Consider the following 25,961-nt stretch of genomic DNA (forward strand, 5'->3'; position numbering starts at 1 on the left):
AATTTTTTAGATAACAATCCTGGAATAAGGTTGTTAAGTTTTTTTCTTTTTGGGATTTACTAATGATCCATTCTTGGTAAGACGACCAATCTCTGAAAAATCAAAATATTACCACGATCTTGACCAACACATCTTTCTGTTCTTAGTCCTTATATGCATTTTTAACTTACAAAATACCCCTTTTTCATATCTATATATACTGCTGATATTAGTACTATCAACTCACTCTAGTCTTCACTCCTCCTTTGATTTATAGTATTTTATTTCTCTAAGGCTTCCTTTTTTTTCATCACCAAGCTTCACTGAGTTGCTATTTTCTTATATTGTGTAACATATATCTGAAATATTTGAAGATCTCTAATAACAAAAAAAAAAATTAGATACGTTTTTATTCATTCATCTGTTTTTATTAGAAATTTTCTATATATAAGTACAAATGTGTGTGCATGGAGGATTCAGACGTGGTGAAATTAAACTAAAGTGATTTAATTCTATTTTACTCCAAATTAAGTTTGTCTGCTTCATATGGTCTAACCTTTTTCCTTTTCTTGAACTTTATTTTGGATCTCTAAATTAAGTTGATTTTCTTTGTGACTCATCGAGAGGGAAAAAAAAACTATTTAAATCCTGATATAATCATAAAATCAACTTTAAGGGACTATCTAGGTATTTAACCTTCAATAGACATAGATTCTTTTATTCCAAAAGTGGACAAAGCAGTGAAAGTAGGTTAAAGAATGATCTCAACCAATAATTCTCGACTGTCACCATGAGATCTGGAGAATAAATAATATATAATTATCCTGAGATAATGGATGCCATAAATTGAAACAAACGAGTGACTTCATGTTTCGAGATGATAATGTTTTATTATACAACATGCATCCGCTTTCTTTTTTCAAAAATTAAATGAAGTTGGTTCTGAACTTCTAATGTAAATTAAACACTCTTACATTTTTTTTGGTTATGTAATCGTATAGGGTCCGAGTTCAATAATAAGGGAAGAATGCAGTAACCAAACTGCAGAAGATCGAATTGAATGCTATTTGTAGGTTCTGAAAAAATGAAGACACTCGTTCAATAAGAAATTTGCATCTTGTCAACTCTTATTGTGGTTAATCATGGCAAGGAAGAGCTTTCAAAAAATAAAAAATCGAGATAATATTTTTCAAAAATAAGTGTTCTGGGGAGGTCACATTCTATAATAAGCAGAAAGCTCTTGGTAAGAGAGCAAAGAACGTTTCTAATTTATTTAGAATCAAGATTATAATTATTATTATTTTGATTAATGACGAGTTATTTCTATTTGGTAATCCAGATGTTGAATCGATTGTGGACTGATTTTTAAACTGAAAACAATAATTTGAGCTTATGTCAAGCTGCAGAATGTTAAATGAGAAGGCTAGTTGTCATAAAAATTGGATAGGTTGGAAAAGGGAAACGAAATAAAGGCAGTAGATAATGAGGAAGAAGGAAAAGCAATTGAAGATAATCCCGCACACTCTACATTACAGATTTTCAAGGCGTCTGATGTATCGACCCGACCGATCGTTTTATTTTTTAGAACCCTGTTCCCCTAAATAAGACTCTCGGTGTGTGTTTTTACTGCTTTATGACTTGCGGGGATGGTTAGTTTGAGATTTGGAAGGATTCGGGTTGAAATCACAACAATTGGTTCCTTAAGTTAGCCTAAAAGGCTAAGTTTGACTTCGGACAATATTTTGAGTAAACGACCCTAGAATCGGGATTTTGACGGTTCCAATAGGTTCGTATGATGATTTTGGACTTGAGCGTATGCTCGGTTCAGGTTTTGGATGAACCGGGAGCGTTTCGGCGCATAATATCAAAAGTTGGTTCTTGAAGTTCTTTAAATTTGGTTTGGAGTGGCTTTTGGTGTTATCGAGGTCCAAACGAAATTTCGAGACCGAGAATAGTTCCGTAATGTCATTTAAGACTTGCACGCAAATTTTGGTATCAATCCGAGTAGTTTAAGTACGTTTCGGCTCATTGTGAGTAAATTGAAGAACTTGAAGTTCATAAGTTTGATTAAATTGGTTTTGGGGTGCGATTCATAGATTTAATGTTGTTTCGAGCGTTCCGAGAGTTCGAGCGAGTCAGTTTTATGATTCCAAACTTGTTGGTATGTTCGGGCATGCCCTCGGGGCTCCGAGTGTCAATCGAATGAAGCTCGGACTAAGTTAGAAGTTTGGAGCATCTGTTGAAGCTCCAGTTCTGTCACAATCGCAACTGCGCTTGGCCAGCCGCAGGTGCGAGCAATGAGCCACAGAAGCGAAAAGTATGCAGTAGCCCAGCCACCGCAGGTGCGAGAACTGTGGTCGCAGGAGTGGAAAGGGCTCGCAAAAGCGACTCCTTGTCTCCGCAGATGCGGAGCCTAGCTAGGTGAGGAAAAGGCGCACCTGCGAAGGTTTTGCCGCAGGTGCAAGACCGCATATGCGGCCAATGCACCGCAGGTGCGAAAGTCGTTGGGCAGTAAGAGTTCATTTAATACGGGACTTAGGCCAGTTTTATCACATTTTCTCTCACTCTTGGCCGATTTGAGAGCTTTTAAGGAGGGAATTTCGACCTAGCTTTGTGAGGTAAGTAATTTCTAGTCAATGTGAATTTAATACATAGATTATGGGTAGATTTTAACATGAAAATTTGTAGAAATCATGGGTTTAGATAAAAAACTTATGTTTTGATAAAAATGGGATCTTACTGCGAAAATGACTATGGAACTTAGTGAAAATCATATATTTATGTTCCTAAGATTATGGGTAACAACTTTCTTCGAAAAATTTCAGAATCCGGGCATGTGGGCTTGGGGTGAATTTTAGGAATCTTGCATTTAGGGTTGGGTAATCACTTTAATAGAGAGGATATGAGCTTTTGAGTATAAATTAATTAATTTATATTATGTTTGACTAGTTTTGAGTCGTTTGGCACCAAATTTGGAGGTTTGAATACGTTCTTGAATCGGGAAGTGGGCTTGGAGACGAGGTAAGTCTCTTTTCTAACCTTGTAAGAGGGAATTAATCTCTTAGGTGAATTTAAATCATAATGTGTTTCTATTTGTGGGGGCTACGCACGCACGATGTGATGAGAGTCCATGTGTAGCTACTATTCATGCTTATGTCCGGGTAGATTTATGCCTACTCCATGATTTGTTAATATCTTTGCTTGATTATGTTTACTACCTGTTGGTTTTAAAGTGGGTGGTGAGGATTTCAAAAATTTAAGGTTACAAGTTGAATTTCCATTTCAAAAAGATATTGAGGAATATTATGATAAAATGAGAACATTTATGTTCTACCGCTTCACAAATATATTCTGTGAGCGGGATAAACTTTTCACTACTTTTATTGGAGCGGGTCGTTCGCCTCGGCAGGATTTATTGATATATTATATGGTTCGGCCCGTTCGACCCTAGACAATGCACAGTATATTATTATATATATTTGGATTTGGCCGTACATCCTCGGCATAACTCGTGCGTAGTGGTACCGGAATTTATTTTTATATTTAATAATGTTTCACAGACTTGAAAAGTGAAAGGAATATAGGAGAGAAATGACTTGCTTCTTACTTGAAAGAAGGATTCGTTTACTTAATTCTTGTTGAGATCTATTATTATTGTATATTTCATGCTTAATTAGAACTTCATATTATTATGTTTTTGGCCCTTAGTAAGTGTCGAAGTCGACCCCTCGTCACTATTTCTTCGAGGTTAGACTAGATACTTACTGGGTACATATTGTTTATGTACTCACGCTACACTTCTGCACTTGATGTGCAGGATCTGAGGCAGGTGCATCTGGTTACCAGTCCGGCACACACGCTTGACTTCTAGCTCGAGACTACACGGTGAGCTGCCCTTCCGAGCCGTTCAGCTGCAACCAGAGTCTCTCTTTTGGATTTATATTTCTGTCTATTTGCTTCAGACAGTAGACTAGTATTCTTTTGTATATTCTATTAGAATGCACATATACTTATTATACTAGGTCTTGGCACACACACTAGTAGACTTATGATTTTGGGTTATTGTTATGACTTCAATTTTGCACTTAGTTGCTTTTGTTTAATCACTTTATAGCTGTAGATTTCTAAAAGTTTTATCAATGAGGAATGTTATTCAATTTGCAAACATATTAAAAGTGAAAAATACTAGATTTATCAGTGTTGGCTTGCCTGACAGCGGTATTGGGTGCCATCACGGGCTATAATGAAATTGGGTCGTGACATCTGATCTCAAAAAACTTGAGAAATTGAATCAAAGCTCAACAAATTTGGAAGACAATTTCATAACCAATTCTCTTTCAAGTTTGTCGATCTGTTGATCTAATTTCTCAAATTTTTCCATATCATTTGCCTTGAAAATCTTAGTGTAGAGTGTGTGGAATTACTTTCAATAGGTTTTACTTTTACCTCATCATCTACTATCTTTTTTTTTTCTTCTTCTCCATTTTATCTTTTTTTTACAACCACTAGCCTTCATATATTATTCTACAGCTTGACAAATGCTCTAATGATTGTTTTGAATTAAACAATCAATCGACAATCGATTCAACATTTGGATTGCCAAATAGAAATGGTTCACCACTAGTCAAAAAAATAATAATTGTAATCTCAATTCCATAAACTAGAAAGGTCCTTCGCTTTCTTACAAAGTGCTTTCTGCATATCGTAGAACATGACCTCCTCAGAACGCTTATTTTTGATAAACCTTATCTCGATTTTTTTTTTTGTTTTGAAAGCTCTTCCTTTCCTTGATTACGACAATCAGAGATGAAAGATATAAATTTCTTGTTCAACGAGTGGCTGAGTTAAGCTGTATTGAGGGAATCATTTTGTCTCAATCAATCAAGAAAGCCTCAGCCGAATAAATTCACGTATTTCACATAATTCTTCTAGTCATGCCTTTTTCCTCTTTACCTCCTTTATTCCTATGTAGAGTGATGGAGGTGGAGTACTTGGAATCAACCGAATTCTAAAACTACAAAACCAACAGATTTTACATCGGGAGAACAAGATCTGCATCAAAATCACCAATAGTTTGGAAGATAGTATGGGAAAAGATTTTAGCACCGATGTATCCTATACAAATTTAAAGTTTATTCGAAGTATCAAAGCCAGGGGAGGAAAAATTATAGCAAAATTAATCTTGCTAGTTACAAGGACCCCTAATTTAATAAGATTAGTTTTTCACCTCTAATTTTTTTTAAATTAACTAAAATGCCTGAAGTTTTACATGTTAAAATTGATTTTGATATCTTTAAATTTTTCTTTTTGGCTTTATCAGTATATGTATATAATTTATTTAAGGTTTTTTTAATTATATCAATTATGTTGTATTGTAGTGTGGCACTATCATTCAACCAACGCACAAAGATATATGATGGGCCCTATGAGTTACCTCGCACAACAGAACTGTTTATTGTCCTTATGCACTACATACAAAAACAAAAAGCCTATGCAGTGCATATACACCATTACATAGGCGGATCTAGTCTTTCGACAACGGGTTTGGCCGAACTTAGTAGTTTTAGTATTAACTCTGAATTTGTCTTAAGAAATTCATTGAATATGTACAAATTTTTAATTTAGAACCCAGTGATTTAAAAGGATTAAAATCCTGAACCCATAAACTTCAAATACTGCTTTTTGCCTCCGCCTCTGCACCATTACATATACAATAACCTACCAACCAAATGAAGCTCTTCACTAGAAATTTGTAATGACCCGGCCGATTGTTTTGAGTATTACAACCTCGTTTCCTTATTTACTGCTCAATTTATGCTTTATATTTGTTATGTGACTTATCGGAGGTAATTAGTTCGGGTCCGGTAAGGTTTTTGAATGATTTGAAACACCTAGTTCCAAGGTTTCGAATTAAAGTTAAAAAGGTTGAGCAGATGTTGACTTATGTATAGTGACCCCAGAGAATTTTTGTTAAGGAAATTAAGGTTTTGTGGTGCCGAGGTAGTTCAATTAATACAAAAGTTAAACAATGCACTGGGGAATAAAGGAAAATTTTTGGCAGAAGAGGGTGTTTCTGTGGCCCATTATACGGTCGCAGAATCACTCTGCGGACCGCATAATGGCCGCAGAGTGAAGCAGGTGTGAGGCAAGATTTGAGAAAATTTTGCGGTGCATTATGCAACCACAGACCTATTCTGTGGTGCATTATGCGACCGCAGAACAGGTATGCGGGTTGCATAATCACCGTAGACCTGTCCTGACGACCCTCGTTTTGGAGCTTCAGTTATGCGGTCAGTTTGTGGACCGCATACGTGTTATGCGATCGCAAATCTGCATCGGGGCTTCAAATCTTTCTAATTTTTGACCCGATCCAACTTCGATTTATAACCCTTGAAACTCATTTTGGAGCAAAAATCTGATATTTTTAGAGAGAAGAGAGAGTGTTCTAGAGAGAGGAAGAATCTCAAGGGCTTTGTTCATCAACATCTTGTTCAAACTTTGAAATCCAACAAGGAAATATCACAAGATCTTCACCCAAGAGGTAAAGTTCTAACCTCTAGTCTTCAAATTCGAGTTTGGTAAAAGATGGGTAATTTAAGAGTATGATTCTTTGGTGTAAGAGTATTATTTATACGTATCAATAAGGTTTATGGAAAGATTGTTGAGTTCAAATGGGTAAAGATTGGGTTGAAAATGGTAGAAATCTTCAAAGACTTTAATTAAAGATTAGAGGGCCGACTTGATGTCGGAATTTGATAAAATTTATATGGTTGGACTCGTGGTTGGATAGGCTTTCATATTTTATAACTTTTGTCGGGTTCCGAGATATGAGCCCCACGGATAATTTTCGGAATTTGATGACAGACTTTTGCATTTTCGTTATGGAATTAATTACAATAATTGGTACTGACTGAATCGAATTAATTGTGGCTCGATACGAGGCTTTCGGAGGCCAATTCTCGTGGCAAGGGCATAGCGAAATAAATAATTATACGGTTTGAGGTAAGTAACAGTTTTTAATTTGGTCCTGAGGGTATGAAACCCCGAATTATTATATTATATGAATATTTTAGAGGTGATGCACATGCTAGGTGACGGGCGTGTGGGCATACACCGTGAAAATTGGGACTTGGTCCATTTTGTAAAACTGAAAAGTTGAATAAGCTTGTTGTTAGCTATGTGCCATTTCTGTGCTATAAAAATTTGACAGTGAAGTATGCTTAGGCTATGTGCTGGTACTGTAAAGACCACAAAGGTCTTGTACATGTTGAATTACCTGCTAAACTATTGTTTTGTACTCAGTCACACTTTACTTGTTTATTTTATCTCAGTCTCTATTGTTCATTATTGATACATCATATTATTGCTATTTGGGCTGAGTACATAACAATTGAGAGCCCGAGAAACTGGAGAGATTTATGACTGAGTGAGGTCGAGAGCCTGATTGTGAGATATTATGCTATAGCACCTGAGTTGTCCGTACGGATCCTTATATTATACCATAGCACGTGAGTTGTCCGTACAATACGTGAGTTATCCGTGCGGATCCAGATATTTATACTATGACATGTGAGTTGTCCGTGCAACACGTGAGTTGTCCGTGCAGATTATAGTATTTGGGCTGTAGGAGCCCCTCCGGAGTCTGTATACCCCTAGTGAGTGTGGGTACCCATTGAGTGTGAGTGCTGAGGGTTGAGAGCCGAGTGATTGAGCTGTTGTGATGGGTTGAGTAACTGTTGCCCTGAAAGGCTCTACTTGCTTTTCATTTTTTGTTGCACTTAGTTGCTATCTGTCATTATTGTAAAATTCTCTGAAAGATTTTATATTCGGATTACATAAACTTGAACTGTATAAAATTGATTTGACTTAAACTTATGAAATTGAAAGCATGTCTACTCTCTGCTGGAATTACTGAAATGAACTGTAACTGTGTAGCTCGTCACTATCTTCAGTTCCTTATTTATTATTGTTACTTGCTGAGTTGGTTGTACTCATACTATACCCTGTACTTCGTGTGCAGATTCTGGTATTCCCGGACATAGCGGGTATTGATTCTTTCGCACAGTTAATTTTTCGGAGATTTTGAGGTAGCTGCCGTATTTCGCAAACCTTGCCTCTCCTTTCCTATCTCTTTATTTATTGTATTTGGTCTCAGACTGTTATGGACCTTATTTTTAAAATTTGTATTCATATTATATGATCATGTACTCAGTGAGACCAGGTTTTGGGAGTGTTTGTATTGGTATTTGCGAGACTATGGATTGTGTTTAAATATTATATTTTCAAACTTAAAAAAAATTATTTTTGATGTTGTCGGCTTTCCTAATATCGGGATAGGCGCCATCACGACAGGTATGAATTTTGGATCGTGACAAAAGTATTCTTCCTATGCTTATATATGCCTTAGTGATACCATCTGGATGTGATCCAATCTATTTTACTAATGCATCCACAACTTGATTAGCTTATCTAGTTCGAATTTCACAATTAAGTTGATCGGCAATGTATTGAATTTGTCTGATAATGACATGCATCTGCCAAGGAGGTTTTGATTTACCATTGACCAAATCAATCACTATATGGGAATCACACTCGAGGAGTTGTTGAAACCATTGCGACTACATTGTTCCATCGCCGCTAAGCAGTGGCAAAGCCAAAAATTTTCTCAAGGGTGTTCAAACTTAAAGAAGTGAAATAAATTCTCCGACAAAGAGTGTTCAATATATGTTATATACCTCTAAAACCTAATATTTTATCTATATACATAGTGTAATTTTCAGATGAAGTGTGGTCAGATCACCCTTTAGGATATGTAGCTTTGCCCCTGCTGCTGAGGATGCTCTAGCTTCAGCCATGTTATGTTGCTACTTGTTCTGCCAATTGAAGAAGCAGATGTCATAATTAAACTTACCCCGCTGATTCTTTGCTACCATTGGTATTAATCTTAAACCAATATTCAAGAGGCTCATGCCATTTAACAACTATGTATGCAATCAATCTTGGAATGAGTAGCAACACCTGCTGAAAAATATCTGCCCAACTCCCATCCCACTCCCTATTACGTACACTCAGCCTTTGATACCATCCATTTCAAGTGTGACAAAATCTGGTAATGTATTCTCTTTCAAGTAATGTACCCATTTCAAGTGTGACAAAATCCGGTAATGTATTCTCCTTCAATAACGCTCCTCTTTATTCCATTTGTTTGGAAGCTGTTCTTGATAACATCGAAAGATCCTTTACAAAGCTTCATTGTGGACATTTTTTTCATACGGGTACGTAATGTATGTCTAAAAAGTTTGCGATCTCTTAATAAAAATGTATTTTTTTTAAAAGAATTATTCATGCATTTTGTTTATATATATATACACATGTGTGTTTGCGTGTATGTCGAGGGTTTTGTTATTTCTTCGATTGAATTTTTATAAAGGATTTGTTTCTCTTTGACTACGATTGGGTTGTTTAGAATATGTTGGTGAAACAAAGAAGTAAAAATTTTAAAAATAAAAAGACTTAAACAACAAAGGATAATACACGAAATCTTGTTTTAACAACCAAAAAAAAAAAGGAGGAGAAATCTTGAAGAAAGAAATTTAAGGACTATTCGTGTCTGCTCGAAATAATGAATGGTACACAAACATACGGGTTCATATACGATGACGGTAAAAGAAAAAAAAATATAGATGAAAATAGAAAGAAAAAAGAAGAAGCCTAAAGTGAACAAAACAATGAAATTAGGCAATTAAGGAATGACCTCAACCAATCATAATCCTCGACTGTGCACCGTTAGGGACTATTGAATAATGTGACCTTTCGGCTTTTCATTTAAAATTTTAAGTTGTTAGAGAAAATACACTTTTATCTATTTAATCTTGTCTTCACTTGATTGCTTTAGTGATTTGACATGTATTATGATCCACCAATCATTCTAACGAAGTATCTTTCTATTTTATTTTCTTCATTACGCAGACTGTATAAGATCCGAGTTTAATGCAAGCGGAACAATGAGATTGTTGAATATAGTTGAGCAAGCTGACTATACTAGAGTTAAGTTAAGAAGTAGAGTTAGTGGTTAAGAAGTTAGTTAAGTGGTTAAATGTTAGTTAAAAAGGTATTTAGTACTGTAGGCTTGTATATATACTCTGTATTCTCTCTGAAGTGAATAGAGGATTTCATTTTTCCAGATTCACAAAGTCGGTGTCCTCATTCTTCTTTTTCTTCTCTTCTTTTTCTCAATCATAACTGCTCAGTTGTAATTGAGATCTAACCGCCATTGCCATGGATGTTAACACGGTATAAGAGCCAAGCTCTCGATCTAGTTCGCTCGTCAGCTCACCGACATTTGATTAGTCACTACGCTTCTCTTTCACAACATTTAAGTGTCTGAAAGTGATTCAAAATAGAATCTAGGGTTTGAGATCTGAGCGAATTCTTAAAATTGCTGCTGCTCTGTTGTTTCAATGGAGATTGAGGATAATTCTTCACCATCTGATGCTCAACACACTCGCGCTACTGGTACGAGTACCTTCACAGCTGGAACCACAAGTTTTCCTGTCATTGATCACAACCATCCTCTGTACTTTTAACCAACTAATACTCCAGGTAGCTCCTTGATTTCTCTTCAATTGAATGGATCAGATAATTATGCTTTGTAGAGTCGTGCTATGAGAGTTGGTTTACTAGGAAAAAGCAAATTAGGTTTTGTCAATGGGCGCTTTCCTAAGTCTAGATTTGAACATGCTCTTCATGATCTCTGGGAGAAAGTGAATGTTGTAGTATTATCGTGGATTATGAACTCTGTTAGGCCTGGTCTTTTGAGCAGTGTTTTGTATGCATTTGATGCACAAAAAGTGTGGAAAGACTTGAAGGAGAGGTTTGACAATGTTAATGGATCTAGAGTATTATAGCTACATAGAGAAATTCACACCCTCACACAGGGTACCATGACTGTCACTGATTACTTCACTAAGCTGAAGAATTTGTGGGATGAATTTGATGCACTTATGCCATGTCCAGGCTGCCCCTGCCCAGAATCAAAAAAATATGCTCAGCACTTTGAATACAATAGACTTCTGCAATTCCTTATGGGCCTGAATGATTCATACTCACATGCTAGAAGTCTGATCATGATGATGACTCCTATTCCGGCATTAATAAAGCATACTCAATGCTTGTTGATCAGGAAAGTCAAAGGAATCTAGCCAATTTCACTCAAGCAGTGCAAATTACTGAGAGTTTAGATAGCACTGCACTCTATAGCAACAAAGTGACTAACAACACATGGAGTCAATTTAAACCAGTTGGTAATTACTGTCAAGTTCAATATGAATACTGTCACTTCAAAGGATACACAAAGGAAAACTGTTATAAGTTGATTGGGTATTCACCAGATTTCAAGTCTAAAAGGAAAGGTGCTAGTCGTGGCATCTATTCAAATCATGCTAGTGGTGTGGCTTATCCAACAGTAAAAGGCTGTAATGTAGTAAGTTGCTGTCAATAACAAGGTGGTAATCAACAATGCAGAGGTGAGGTTGGTCTGTCTCAGTCCTCACAGACTAGAGGAGGTCACTCAGATTTCAATCAGGCTCAAATAGCACCAGGCAAGATACCTGTACCCTTCTTTACTCAGGAGAAATACCAACAAATTATCCATTTGCTTAACAAAGGAGACGAGGAAGGATCCTCTAGCAAAGCTTCATCTGCAGGTATTCTGATATCTTTAGTGTCTGAGTATGTTAACCATAACTGGATAGTAGACACAGGTGCATCAAATCATATGACAACAAACCTACAGATGTTAAATAGCTATCAACAGATTCCTACATCACAAAGAAGCAAGGTTCACTTACCCACAAGAACCACTGTCCTAGTCTCTCATAAAGGAAATTCTACTGTACTTAAGGATAAGGACATCAGTAATGTGCTTTACATACCTGATTTTCAGTACAATCTCCTATCTTTCTCTCAGCTCACGAAGGAACTACAATGCTTAGTAGCTTTCTTTCCTGACTTATGTGTCTTCCATGACCTCTACAGTGGTCAGATGATGGGGATTGGTAAGGAAGATCATGGACTCTATCTGCTAAAAGGAAGGATTCCTATGAAGGCTAAGTCAAGCTTTATAGCTAACAATAAATGTGCACATATAGCAGTATGAGTACTACAACCCCTCCTTTGTGGCATATGAGGTTCGGTCATGCACCTGTTGATGTAATAAAGAAATACAAGTCTCTTAGTTTCTTGAAGAATGTAACACATTGCAGTGTGTGTCCATTAGCAAAGCAATCAAGATTACCTTTCCAGCCGAGTAATACCAATTCTAAGTCTGTGTTTGATCTATTGCACTGTGACATATGGGGACCCTATAGAGTTCCCACATATGATGGAAAGGAATACTTTGTGACTATTGTAGATGACTACACTAGACATACATGAGTGTTTCTTATTCCTTCCAAGTCTGACAACATTGTGGTTTTGAGAGACTTCTTAACTAAAACACAAAATGTGTTCTCCACTACTGTGAAGGTGCTCATAACAGATAATGGCAGTGACTTCTGCAGCAATGAGTTTCAACAACTGTTGTCAGGCCTTGGCATTGTCCATTAGACTTCTTGTGTTTATACCCCTCAATAGAATGGAGTAGTTGAGAGGAAGCACATAACCATTCTGAATATGGCCAGATCTATTAGGTTTCAAGCTTCAGTTCCCTTGAAGTTTTGGGGTGAGTGCATTAGTACTGCTAAGTATCACTTCAACAGACTACCTTCTAAAGTCATTCACAACAAGTCTCCTTTTGAAATGCTTTATTTGCATCCACCTTCTATGTTACATCTCAAGGTCTTTTGATCTCTATGCTATGCAACTAGTCCAAAAGAATATGACAAGTTTGCTGCTAGAGCCATACGAGCTATAATGAAGGGATATTCTTCCACTCAGAAGGGGTACAAACTGTATTCCCTACACACTAAGTCCTTTTTTGTTAGCAGGAATGTCATATTTCAGGAGCAGATATTTTCTTTCAAACATATAAGGGATATAGGCAATCCTCTATTTCCAGTTCTGGACTTGTTGTCATCTGGTGATAGTGTTCCCTGTGATGTGGTACCATATAGTTCTCCCTCTAGCTTACCACCTCAGGATTCTGTCTCAACACCACATATGGCACCATCTAAGGAAGCCAGTAGCCCTCATGAGGAGCCCCATATTACTGACTCAATACCGGAAAATGCTGGTGATGGGATCATTACTGAGCACATATCTGAACCAACTACTGAACACACTCTCAGAAGGTCTAGCAAGACAGGAAGACGACCTCTTTGGTTACAAGATTATGTAACCAGTTCCAAAAATGCATCTTGCTACTATCCCTTGTCTTCCTATGTCACATACACCAATATCAACACCTCACACTATAATGCTCTCATAGTGTACTCTTCTACTACTGAACCTCAGTCATTTGCAGAAGCAGCCAAGGATCCTAAGTGGGTAAAAGCAATGCAGTTGGAGATTGAGGCTCTAGAAGCTAATCACACATGGAGCACAGTAGATCTTCCTCCCAACAAAATGCTTATTGGGTGCAAGTGGATATTCAAGATTAAGTACAAGGTTTCAGGGGAGATAGAGAGGTATAAAGCAAGACTGGTAGCTAAGGGCTACAGTCAGCAGGAAGGGTTGGATTATACAGAAACTGTTTCACCTGTAGCCAAGATGGTCACAGTAAGATCCATTATTGCTCTTGTGGCCTCTAGGAATTGGATAATCTATCAGATGGATGTCCATAATGCCTTCCCAAATGGTGATCTTTTAGAAGAGGTCTATATGCATATTCCTCAGGGGTTTGCTAGACAGGGGGAGACTATGAAGGTCTGCAAACTCCATAACTCTTTATATGGCCTTAAATAGGCTCCCAGACAGTGGAACAAAAAGCTGGTAGAGGCCCTGGTCCAAATGGGGTTTCAACAGAGTCACTATGACTACTCTCTGTTCACCAAAAAGACCAATGGTGATATAACAGTGGTGTTAGTCTATGTAGATGAGTTACTAATTACAGGAAGTAGTCATCACCTTCTACAATAAACCAGGGATGAGTTGCAAACCAAATTCAAGATGAACGACTTGGGAGAGTTAAAGTTCTTCCTTGGAATTGAGTTTGCAAGATCAGGTAAAGGTATTGTGATATGTCAAAGGAAATATGACCTAGAACTAATAGCTGAAGCTGGACTTGGAGGAGCTAAACCAGTTGGTACACCCTTAGAACTGAACCACATGCAGACATCTCAGGAGTATGATAAGCATACACAAAGTAACAACAAGGATGAAAATCTAAAGGATGCAGGTTCCTTTCAGAGGCTAGTGGGCAAGCTGTTGTATCTCACCATGACCAGGCCAGACTTGGCATTTGTAGTCCAAGTACTGAGTCATTACATGCATAGCCCAAAGGTTTCCCATATGGAGGCTGCCTTGAGAGTGGTCAAGTACATAAAAGAAGTACCTGGACTGGGCTTGCTTATGCCTGCAAAGAACTATAACCAATTGCTAGCCTATTGTGACTCAGACTGGGGATCTTGTGTGCAGACTAGAAAGTCTGTAATAGGTTATCTAGTGCAGTTTGGAGATGCATTAGTCTCATGGAAGTCAAAGAAACAAGAAAGGGTGTCATGAAGTTCAGCTGAAGCTGAGTTCAGAAGCATGGCTACATGCATAGTAGAGATCACTTGGCTCATTGGTTTGTTCAGAGAACTTGGAGTTGATATTCAACTGCCAGTACAATTGAGGTGTGATAGAAAGGTTGCAATGCAAATTGCTGCCAACCCTATATTTCATGAGAGAACAAAATATATTGACATAGATTGTCACTTCGTAAGGGAAAGAATATTGCAGGGTATGATATAAACAGATCGTGTCTCTACCAAGGAGCAACTAGCAGATATACTTACAAAGAGTCTTGCAAAAACACAGCATGATCATTTGCTACATATTCTGGGGGTGAAGAATTTGTATTCGACTATCAGCTCGAGGGGGAGTGTTGAATATGGTTGAGCAAGCTGACTATACTAGAGTTAAGTTAAGAAGTAGAGTTAGTGGGTAAGAAGTTAGTTAGGTGGTTAAATGTTAGTTAAGAAGGTAGTTAGTACTGTAGCCTTGTATATATACTCTGTATTCTCTTTAAAGTGAATAGAGGATTTCGTTTTTCCAGATTCACAAAGTCGGTGTCCTCGTTCTTCTTCCTCTTCTCTTCTTTTTTCTCAATCATAACTGTTCAGCTGTAATTGAGCTCTAACCGCCATTGCCATGGCTGTGAACTGAGATGCCCAAATTTCATAACAGCCGAAGATGGCAACTGGATGTTATTCATAGATTTTGAAGATAAAGAACCTGAAAGACAACAAAACAATGAAATCGAAGTGAGCGATGATGATGACGATGACTACGATGATGAATCTGAAGACGATGAGGTAATTGTCACGACCCAAAATTCCTACTTTCGGGACCGTGATGGCGCCTAACATTTCACCTGCTAGGCAAGCCAACGTTAGAATAATATTAGCCATTTTAATCAATTTTTATATTAATTAATAACAAAAAAATAAATGTGAAAGTAAGGTCTGAAATGTAGTGAATAATCCATAATAATAGCGATGTCTAAATACCATCCCATAATTGGTATCACAAGTGCACGAGCTACTAGAATAATACAAATAAATGTCTGAATGAAAATAAAGTTATCTGAAAGAAATACACAGCTATGATAAAGTGGAAGGGGACTTCAGAACTGCGAACGCCATGCAGCTATACCTCAAGTCTCCTGCGAATAGCTGAATCCGAGCAAATCTACTATACGCCGCTGGGACTAACTCCGGTATCAGCACATGAAGTGCAGAGTGTAGTATGAGTACAACCGGCCCCATGTACCCAGTAAGTGCCGAGCCTAACCTCGACGAATTAGTGACGAGGCTAAGGCAGGTCACATATATTAACCTATACTCAATAACAATAATAACAACAATAATCGAATTAAAACAGGTGTTTCTTTTCAACAGTTAAAGCCAACTCAGCAGTCATAACCAATTATTATTTCAATCAGTTTTCGTTGCGGCGTGCAACCCGATACCATAATATATTCATATTCAATTCTGTTGCGGCGTGCAACCCGCTCCTCCAATATATAAATTTCAATCAATTTTGTTGCGGCGTGCAACCCGCTCCTCCAATATATTCACTTTCATTTCCATTGTGGCGTGCAACCCGATCCCACAATATATTCATATTTAATTATATTGCGGCATGCAACCCGCTCCTCCAATATATTCATTTCAATCAATTCTGTTGCGGCATGCAATCCGCTCCTCCAATATATTTATTTTTATTTCCGTTGCGGCGTGCAACCTGCTACTCCAATATATTCATTTACCAATTCTTATAAAAGAAATTACTCCAATAAATGCAACAATTAATATGAAATTATAAGACAACAAGCATACAATAATTATGGTTTATTAGAGATAAGTGATGACAAGTAGCAATTAATTGTAAAAATTAAGGATGTAATAAGCATTTTAATAATTAGGATGATAAATGTCACGTGGTAATTAAGTCACATAAATCAAATAAGCATGTAACAATTATAGCATGGATTCAAGGCATGATATTAAGCAAAGAATACGAGAGAAACAATTAATATAATAATTAATTCATGATTTAAAATGATTTATAATTTTTTAAGTAATTATACAAACAATTAATTTGATGACGTATAAACACTCGTCACCTCGCCTATAAATTATTCACATGCATTTCACATAACAAATAATTTAAGGGTTCTATTCTCTCGAGTCAAGGTTAACCACGACACTTACCTCGCTTTGCAACCAAATTCAAGAATCTAATAAACCCTTGCCTCGCAAATTCGTGTCCAAAATCCTTAAATCTAGTCATAAGCAATTCAATATACTCAATACAAATCGTAGGAATTAATTTCATATGAATTTACTAATTTTTTCCGGATTAAAATCTGAAATTCATCTAAAAAATTATTAGTGGGGCCCACATCTCGAATCTCGAAAAAATTTACGAAATCCGATCACCCGTTCCGAGACGAGTCCAACCATACAAAAATTATCAAATTCCGATATCAAATGGACCTTCAAATCTTAAATTAATGTCTTTGAAGATTTCTACCATTTTCAACCCAATCTTTACCCATTTGAACTCAAAAATCTTCCCACAAACCTTATTGGTATAAGCATATGTAAATACTCCTAATCAACCATCTTCTCCCCAAATCCGAAATTGAAAAACTAGGGTATGAAACCTTACCTCTTAGATGAAGAACGTGAGAGATTTCTTGTTGGATTTCAAGGCTTGAGCAAGATTTGATGAACAAGACACTTGAGCTTTTTCCTCTCTCTAGAACACTCTCACTTCTCTCTAAATATATCAGGTTTTAGCTCAAAAATGACTTAACCCCTCTCCCTACCCGGCCTTGGGGGTATTAAATGAGCTCCTACGTGCACGACCGCGCACCTGGGCAAGTGGCCGCGCATCCGGCCGTGCACCTGAGGCAGAAAGTCTCAAATATGCGAGGTTGCGCATCTGGGCGTGCATATGACATAGGTCCAGTACATTAGCCATAACATTTTGTATACATATCCAAATGACAAACGGTTTGAAGCGTTAGAAACTAGACTTGAAGATATTTCATTTGATAGGTTTTCCATCACATAACTACTTATATATATGTATATATGCTCGTCCAAAGTTTGGTCTTGTGCGTACTCATTTGAAACTTTAGTCTATTATAAAAATTTCCAAATTGGCTTAGACTTAGAACTTTTCTTAGACCCCATATCACTTATAATATGCCTCGTACATATATTATCATATCCAATAGGTTTCCATCATGTTAATAGTCCTCGAATGAAAAGTAGAGTCCTCCCCCAAACACATAACATAACTTATCTCTTCTTTCGCACAATTCAATTTCCCGAATTTTACTAACTCCCAAAATTTCCAAAACTTTTGCCAGAGTTTCCTTTGTAACTGGGCCTATCCACCTACCAGAGAATCCCAGAAACTAATCCTAACAACACATACATAATCCAATCAACGTAACATAACATGAAAATAATACTAACAGTGGCCTCATAAACAATATATTTCTAGAAAATGAATGACATTAACATCAACTATTTAGGTGATACGTAACTCATAGCAGGTAAGCTCCCAACATCTTCATAAAACACAGAAATGAATGTTTAAATTAAAGATGACATTTTTTGGTCATCACATTCTCTGCCTCTAAAACAAACGTTCGTCCTCGAATAGAATTTGAGAAGTACCTGAGCTGGTGAAAAGATGTGGATATTTGCTCCGTATGTTCGACTCGGACTCCGAGGTAGCTGCCTCAATCAGTTGACCTCTCCATTGTACTCGAACTGAAGGATAACTCTTAGACCTCAACTGACGGACATGCCGAGCTAGATTAGCTACCGGCTCCTCCTCAAAAGTCAAATCTTTGTCCAATTGAATTGAGCTGAAGTCTAACACATGGGATGGATCACCATGATATTTTCGAAGCATGGATACATGGAATACCGGATGAACTGCTAATAAACTAGTGGTAGTGCAAGTCTGTAGGCTACTTTACCCACCCTTTCAAGAATTTTAAAGGGTCTGATATACCTAGGGCTCAACTTGCCCTTCTTTTCGAATCTCATTACACCTTTCATAGGTGAAACTCGGAGCAATACTCTTTCTCCTGGCATGAATGCAACGTCACGAACCTTACAGTTGGCATAACTCTTTTTCCTAGACTGAGTTATGCAAAGTCGATCCTGAATAATCTTGACCTTATCCAAGGCATCCTGTACCAAATTGGTACCCAACAACCTAGCCTCTCCCGGTTCAAACCAGCCAACTGACGAACGACATCGCCTCCCGTATAATGCTTCATATGGAGCTATCTGAATGCTCGACTGGTTGCTGTTATTATAGGCAAATACCGCAAGTGGAAAGAACTGATCCCTAGAACCCCCAAAGTCTATAACACAAGCGCGAAGCATATCTTCCAATATCTGAATAGTGCGTTTTGACTGTCCGTATGTCTGTGGATGAAATGCTGTACTCAACTCAACCCGCGTGCCTAACTCACGCTGTACACCCCTCCAGAAGTGCGATGTGAACTGTGTACCTCGATCAGAAATGATAGACACGGGCACACCGTGAAGGCGAATAATCTCGCGGATGCAAATCTCCGCTAACCGCTCTGAAGAATAGGTAACTGCTACTGGAATAAAATGTGATGACTTGGTCAACCTGCCCACAATGACCCATACTGCGTCAAACTTTCTTTGAGTTTTTGGGTGTCCAAAAATAAAATTCATAGTGATACGCTCCCACTTCCACTCAGGAATTTCTAACTTCTGAAGCAAACCACCAGGTCTCTGATGCTCGTACTTAACTTGTTGACAATTTAGATACCGAGCTACATATGCAACTATATCCTTTTTCATTCTCCTCCACCAATAATGTTGCCGCAAATCTTGATACATTTTGGCGGGACCCAGATGAATAGAATACTAGGAACTTTGGGACTCTTCAAGAATTAATTCACGAAGCCCATACACATTAGGATCACAAATACGACCCTGCATCCGCAGAACTCCATCATCTCCCACATCAACCTGCTTGGCACCACCGTGCCACACCGTGTCCTTTAGGACAAGCAGATGAGGATCATTATGCCATTGCTCTCTGATGCGCTCATATAAAAAAGACCGAGCGACTGTGCAGGCTAGAACTCGACGGGGTTCTGAAACATCTAACCTCACGAATTGATTGGCCAAAGTCTGAACATCTGTAGCTAATGACCTCTCACCAACCAGAATATACGCAAGGCTGCCCATACTCACAACTTTTCTACTCAAAGCATCAGCCACCACATTGGCCTTTGTGGGGTGATACAAAATAGTGATATCATAGTCTTTCAACAGCTCCAACCATCTTCTCTGCCTCAAGCTGAGATCTTTTTGTTTGAACAAATACTGTAGGCTACGATGATCAGTAAATACCTCACATGAGACAACGTAAAGGTAATGTCTCCAATTTTTAACGCATGAACAATGGCTGTCAATTCTAAGTCATGAAAATGATAATTCTTCTCGTGAACTTTCAATTGTCATGACGTGTATGCAATCTATCTGCCATCTTGCATTAATACTGCGCCAAGCCCAATATGAGATGCATCACAATATACCGTATAAGATCCTGAACCTGTGGGCAGTACCAACACTGGCGCCATAGTCAAAGCAGTCTTGATCTTCTGAAAGCTCAACTCACACTCGTCTTACCATATGAATGGAACACCCTTCTGGGTCAATTTGGTCAATGGAGATGTTATAGACGAAAATCCCTCCACAAACCGGCGATAATATCTTGCCAAACCCAGGAAACTCCGGATCTCTATAGCTGAAGTAGGTCTAGGCCAATTTTGAACTGCCACAATCTTCTTAGGATCCACTTTTATGCCTTCAGCCGATACAACATGCCCCAAAAAGGTAACTGAGCATAACCAAAATTCACATTTTGAAAATTTAGCATATAACTGATTATTCTTCAAAGTCTGAAGCACAATTCGAAGATGCTGCTCATGATCCTCTCGACTGCTGGAGTAAATCAAGATATCATCAATGAACACAACCACAAAGGAATCCAAATACGGCTTGAACACCCGATTCATCAAATCCATAAATGTTGCTGGGGCATTTGTCATCCCAAATAACATCACTAGGAATTCGTAATGCCCATACCGAGTCCGAAAAGCTGTCTTAGGGACATCGGATGCCCTAATCTCCAACTGATGGTAACCGAACCTCGAATTGATCTTCAAAAATACCTTGGCACCGTGAAGCTGATAATAAGTCATCAATTCTTGGCAACAGATATTTGTTTTTGATAGTGGCCTTATTCAACTGCCGTTAATCTATACACATCCGCATAGAGCCATCTTTCTAATTTACAAATAGGACTGGTGCACCCCAGGGAGAGACACTAGGTCTAATGAATCCCTAATCAAACAAATCTTGTAATTGTTCCTTCAATTCTTTCAATTCCGGCGGGGCCATACGGTATGGTGGAATAGAAATGGGCTGAGTGCTCAGAGCCAAATCAATACAGAAGTCTATATCTCTGTCGGGTGGCATCTCCGGTAAATCTGCAGGAAGTACTTCTGGAAATTCACGGACAACTGGTACTGATTCCATAGAAGGAACATCCACTCTGGGATCGCGAATATAAGCCAAATAGGCTAGACATCCCTTCTCGACCATACGTCGAGCCTTCATTTAATAAATAACCTTGCTAGTAGAATGACCAGGAGTTCCTTTCCACTCTAATCGAGGTAACCCCGGCATGGCTAAGGTCACTGTTTTGGCGTGACAATCCAATATAGCATGATAAGGTGACAGCCAATCCATACCCAATATGACATCAAACTCTACCATATCTAGAAGTAGAAGATCCACGCTAGTTTCAAGACTTCCAATAGTAACCACACACGAACGATAGACATGATCTACAATGATAGAATTCCCTACCGGCGTGGACACGTGCACAGAAGCACTCAAAGAATCAAGAGGCACAACCAAATATGAAGCAAAGTAGGAGGACACATAGGAATAAGTAGATCCTAGATCAAATAAAACTGAAGAATCTCTATGGCAAACTGGAACAATACCTGTGATCACGGCGTTGGATGACTCGGCTTCAGGCCTAGAAGGGAAAGCATAGAATCGGGGTTGGGCCCCACCACTCTAAACCGCGTCTCTAGGACGGCCTCTAACTGGCTATCCTCCACCTCTAACGGCCTGACCTCTACCTCTAATGGCCTGATCTCCACCTCTAGCTGCCTGACCCCTACCTATAGTTGGTTGAGCAGGCGGTGAAGCAACCGGTGCCGGTATGATGGCATGAGAATCCTGCCGAGATCTGTTACTCGACAACCTAGGGCAATACCTCCTGATATGACCAATGTTCCCGCTCTCATAACACCCATCATGCTGTCATGGCTGTTGAACTTGCAGATGACCCGGACGGGTCGGATAACCACCGTAGTGACTTTGAAGTGGTTGTGCACTGATAGGAGCTAAATGTGCACTGAATGATGACTGCCTAGGGTAAGGAACATAAGGGCCATGACTCCCTAAAGCACCATGAGAAGTCTGAAGTGCTGAATAAAATTTCCTGGGAGGATGTCCTCTACCGAAAGTACCCCTGCCACTAGATGAGGAGTCTCTGAAATTACCGGAATGACAGGGCCTTTTATCTGACACTGGCCCTCTATCCTGTGAAAGAACCATCTTGATCCACCTGGAGATATTAGCAACCGTCTGAAAAGAAATCTCACTCCCGGTCTCCTTGGTCATCTGTAGCTTGATAGGTTGAACGAGTCCATCAATGAACCTCCCCACCCTCTCTCTCGGTAGGAAGCAGAAGAAGAGCATGACGGGCTAGATCTACAAAAGGGGTCTCATACTGCGTGACTGATATGCTGCCCTGCTGGAGACGCTCAAACTGCTTACGTTAATCCTCTCTTAGTGTGATAGGAAGGAACTTCTCCAGAAATAGCTGTGAGAACTGCTCCTAGGTAAGTGCAGGCGAACCAACTAGTCTAGTAAATACATAATCTCTCCACCACCTCTTGGCAGAACCCGCCATCTGAAGCAAAATCGACCCTATTGGTCTCAACTATACCCATGTTCCGCAATACTTCATAGCAGTGGTCAAGAAACTCCTGTGGGTCCTCAGAAGGTGTACCACTGAAATGTATTGGAAATAGCTTGGTAAACTTGTCCAATCTCAACAATGCCTCAGAAGACAAAGCAAGCCTATCCTTGGCATGTGCTGCAATAATTGGTTGAACTACCCCAACTGGATGAACTACTGGAGCCTGATACTGGGGAGTTGTATGCCCCGGAGCGGGAGTAGTGGGAGTTTGTGCTCCTCCCCCATCCTGTGAGACGGCTGGTGCCACTGAAAATGTACCATTCTGGGCCACACCCTCCATTAGGCTCACCAAACGTACTATAGCGTCCTAAAGCACTGGAATAGCTATGAATCCTTCAGGAACTTGAACTGGTCCAACCGATACAGTCTGAACTGGAACCTCCTCCTGAAAATCCACCTGAGGTTCTACAACAAGTGCTGCTGCTCGAGCTCTAGACTGAGCTCTACCTCTGCCTCTGCCTCGGCCTCTCACGCGACCTCGACCTCTAACCCTGGTCATAGTTGCCACCGGGGGCTCTGGCCCTTGTCTGTCGGTAGATGTATTACGCATTTTCGCCATCTGCGAGAGAATAAGAATAGAATGGTTCAATCATCGATGACAGAATAAAATCCCCCGACAGAATAAAAAAGAAGTGATATTGTTCCTAAACTTCATAGCCTCTAAGAGATAAGTACAGACTTCTCTGTACCGATCCTTCAGACTCTACTAAGCTTGCTCGTGAATCGTGAGACCTATGTAACCTAGTGCTCTGATACCAACTGTCACGACCCAAATTTTCCACCTTTGGGACCGTGATGGTGCCTAACATTTCACTTGCTAGGAAAGCCACCGTTAGAATAATAGCAGCCATTTTAAAACAATTTTTAAATTAATTAATAACAAAGAAATAAATGCGGAAGTAAGGTCTGAAATGTAGTGAATAATCCATAATAATAGCGATGTCTAAATACCATCCCAGAAATGGTGTCACAAGTGCACGAGTTACTAGATTAATACAAATAAAGGTCTGAATGAAAATAAAGTTGTCTGAAAGAAATACACAGCTATGATAAAATGGAAGGGGACTTCAGAACTACGAACGCCATATAGCTATACCTCAAGTCTACTGCGAATAGCTGAATCCGAACAAATCTACTATATGTCGCTGGGACCAACTCCAGTATCTGCACAAAAAGTGCAGAGTATAGTGTGAGTACAACCGACCCCATGTACGCAGTAAGTGTCGAGCCTAACCTCGACGAAGTAGTGACGATGCTAAGGCAGGTCACATACATTAACCTATACGCAATAACAATAATAACAACAATAATAGAAATAAAACAGGTGTCTCTTTTCAACAGTTAAAGCCAACTTGACAATCATAACCAATTATTATTTCAATCAGTTTCTGTTCCAGTGTGCAACCCGATCCCACAATATATTCATATTCAATTCTGTTGCGGCGTGCAACCTACTCCTCCAATATATTCATTTCAATCAATTCTATTACGGCATGCAATCCGCTCCTCCAATATATTCACTTTCATTTTCGTTTCGGCGTGCAACCCGATCCCACAATATATTCATATTCAATTCTGTTGCGACGTGCAACCCGCTCCTCCAATATATTCATTTCAATCAATTATGTTGCGGCGTGCAACCCGCTCCTTCAATATATTCACTTTTATTTTCGTTGTGGCGTGCAACCCGCTCCTCCAATATATTCATTTACCAATTCTTATAAAAGCAATTACTCCAATAAATGTAATAATTAATATGAAATTATAAGATAACAAGCATACAATAATTATGATTTATTAGAAATAAGTGATGAAAAGTAGCAATTAATTATGAAAATTAAGGATGTAATAAGTATTTTAATAATTAGTATGCTAAACGTCAAGTGGCAATTAAGTCACATAAATCAAATAAGCATGTAGCAATTGTAGCATAGAATTAAGGCATGATATTAAGCAAAGATTAGGAGAAATAATTATAATAATGAATTTATGATTTAAAATAATTTATGATTTTTCAAGTAATTATGCAAATAATTAATTTGACGGCGTATAGACACTCGTCACCTCGCCTATACGCCGTTCACATGTATTTTACATAACAAATAGTTTAAGGATTCTATTCCCTCAAGTCAAGGTTAACCACGACACTTACCTCGCTTTTCAACCAAATTCAAGAATCCAATAAACCTTTGCCTCGCGAATTGTCTGAAATCTTCAAATCTAGTCTTAAACAATTTAATATACTCAATACAAATCGTAGAAATTAATTCCATATGAATTTACTAATTTTTTTCCGGATTAAAATCTGAAATTCATCTAAAAAATCATCACTGGGGCCCATGTCTCGAATCTCAGAAAAACATACGAAATCCGAACACCCGTTCCGAGACGAGTCCAACCATACAAAAATTATCAAATTCTGATGTCAAATGTACCTTCAAATCTTAAATTAAATTCTTTGAAGATTTCTACCATTGTTAACCCAATCTTTACCCATTTGACCTCAAAAATCATCCCACAAACCTTATTGGTATAAGCATATGTAAATAATACTCTTATACCCAAGAATCACACTCCTAATTAACCATCGTCTCCCCAAATCTGAAATTGAAAAACTAGGATATGAAACCTTACCTCTTAGATGAATAAGAGATTTCTTGTTGGATTTCAAGGCTTGAGCAAGATTTGATGAACAAGACACTTGAGCTTCTTCCTCTCTCTAGAACACTCTCACTTTTCTCTAAAAATATTAGGTTTTAGCTCAAAAATGACTTAACCCCTCTCCCTACCCGACCTTGGGGGTATTAAATGAGCTCCTACGTACCTGGCAAGTGGCCACGCATCCGGCCGCGCACCTGAGGCAGAAAGTCTCAAATATGCGCTGCCGCGCATCTGGGCGCGCATATGATACAGGTCCAGTAAAATGGCTATAATATTCTGTATACATATCCAAATGACGAACGATTTAAAGCGTTAGAAACTAGACTCGATTATCTTTCATTTGATAGGTTGTCCATCACATAACTTCTTCTATATGTAGATATGCTCGTCCAAAGTTTGGTCTTGTGCGTTCTTATTTGGAACTTTAGTCTATTATGAAATTTTCCAACTTGGCTTAGACTTACGACTTTTCTTAGACCCCATATCACTTATAATATACCGCATACACTTATTGTCATATCTAATAGCTGTCCATCATG

At 38.5% G+C, this 25,961-nt stretch overlaps 1 protein-coding gene across 1 annotated transcript; it reads left to right on the forward strand.

Moving 5' to 3' along the window:
• The first annotated feature begins 10,439 nt into the window (after window positions 1-10,439).
• LOC138891993 (uncharacterized) lies at window positions 10,440-12,136 on the forward strand. The gene is made up of 4 exons (XM_070175685.1): window positions 10,440-10,532; window positions 10,635-10,877; window positions 11,096-11,390; window positions 11,484-12,136. Exons 1-4 carry the CDS (start codon window positions 10,440-10,442, stop codon window positions 12,134-12,136), a joined length of 1,284 nt encoding a protein of 427 aa, XP_070031786.1.
• The last annotated feature ends 13,825 nt before the right edge of the window (window positions 12,137-25,961 follow it).

This window comes from Nicotiana tomentosiformis, chromosome 5, assembly GCF_000390325.3.
Source record: "Nicotiana tomentosiformis chromosome 5, ASM39032v3, whole genome shotgun sequence".
Taxonomy (NCBI): domain Eukaryota; kingdom Viridiplantae; phylum Streptophyta; class Magnoliopsida; order Solanales; family Solanaceae; genus Nicotiana; species Nicotiana tomentosiformis.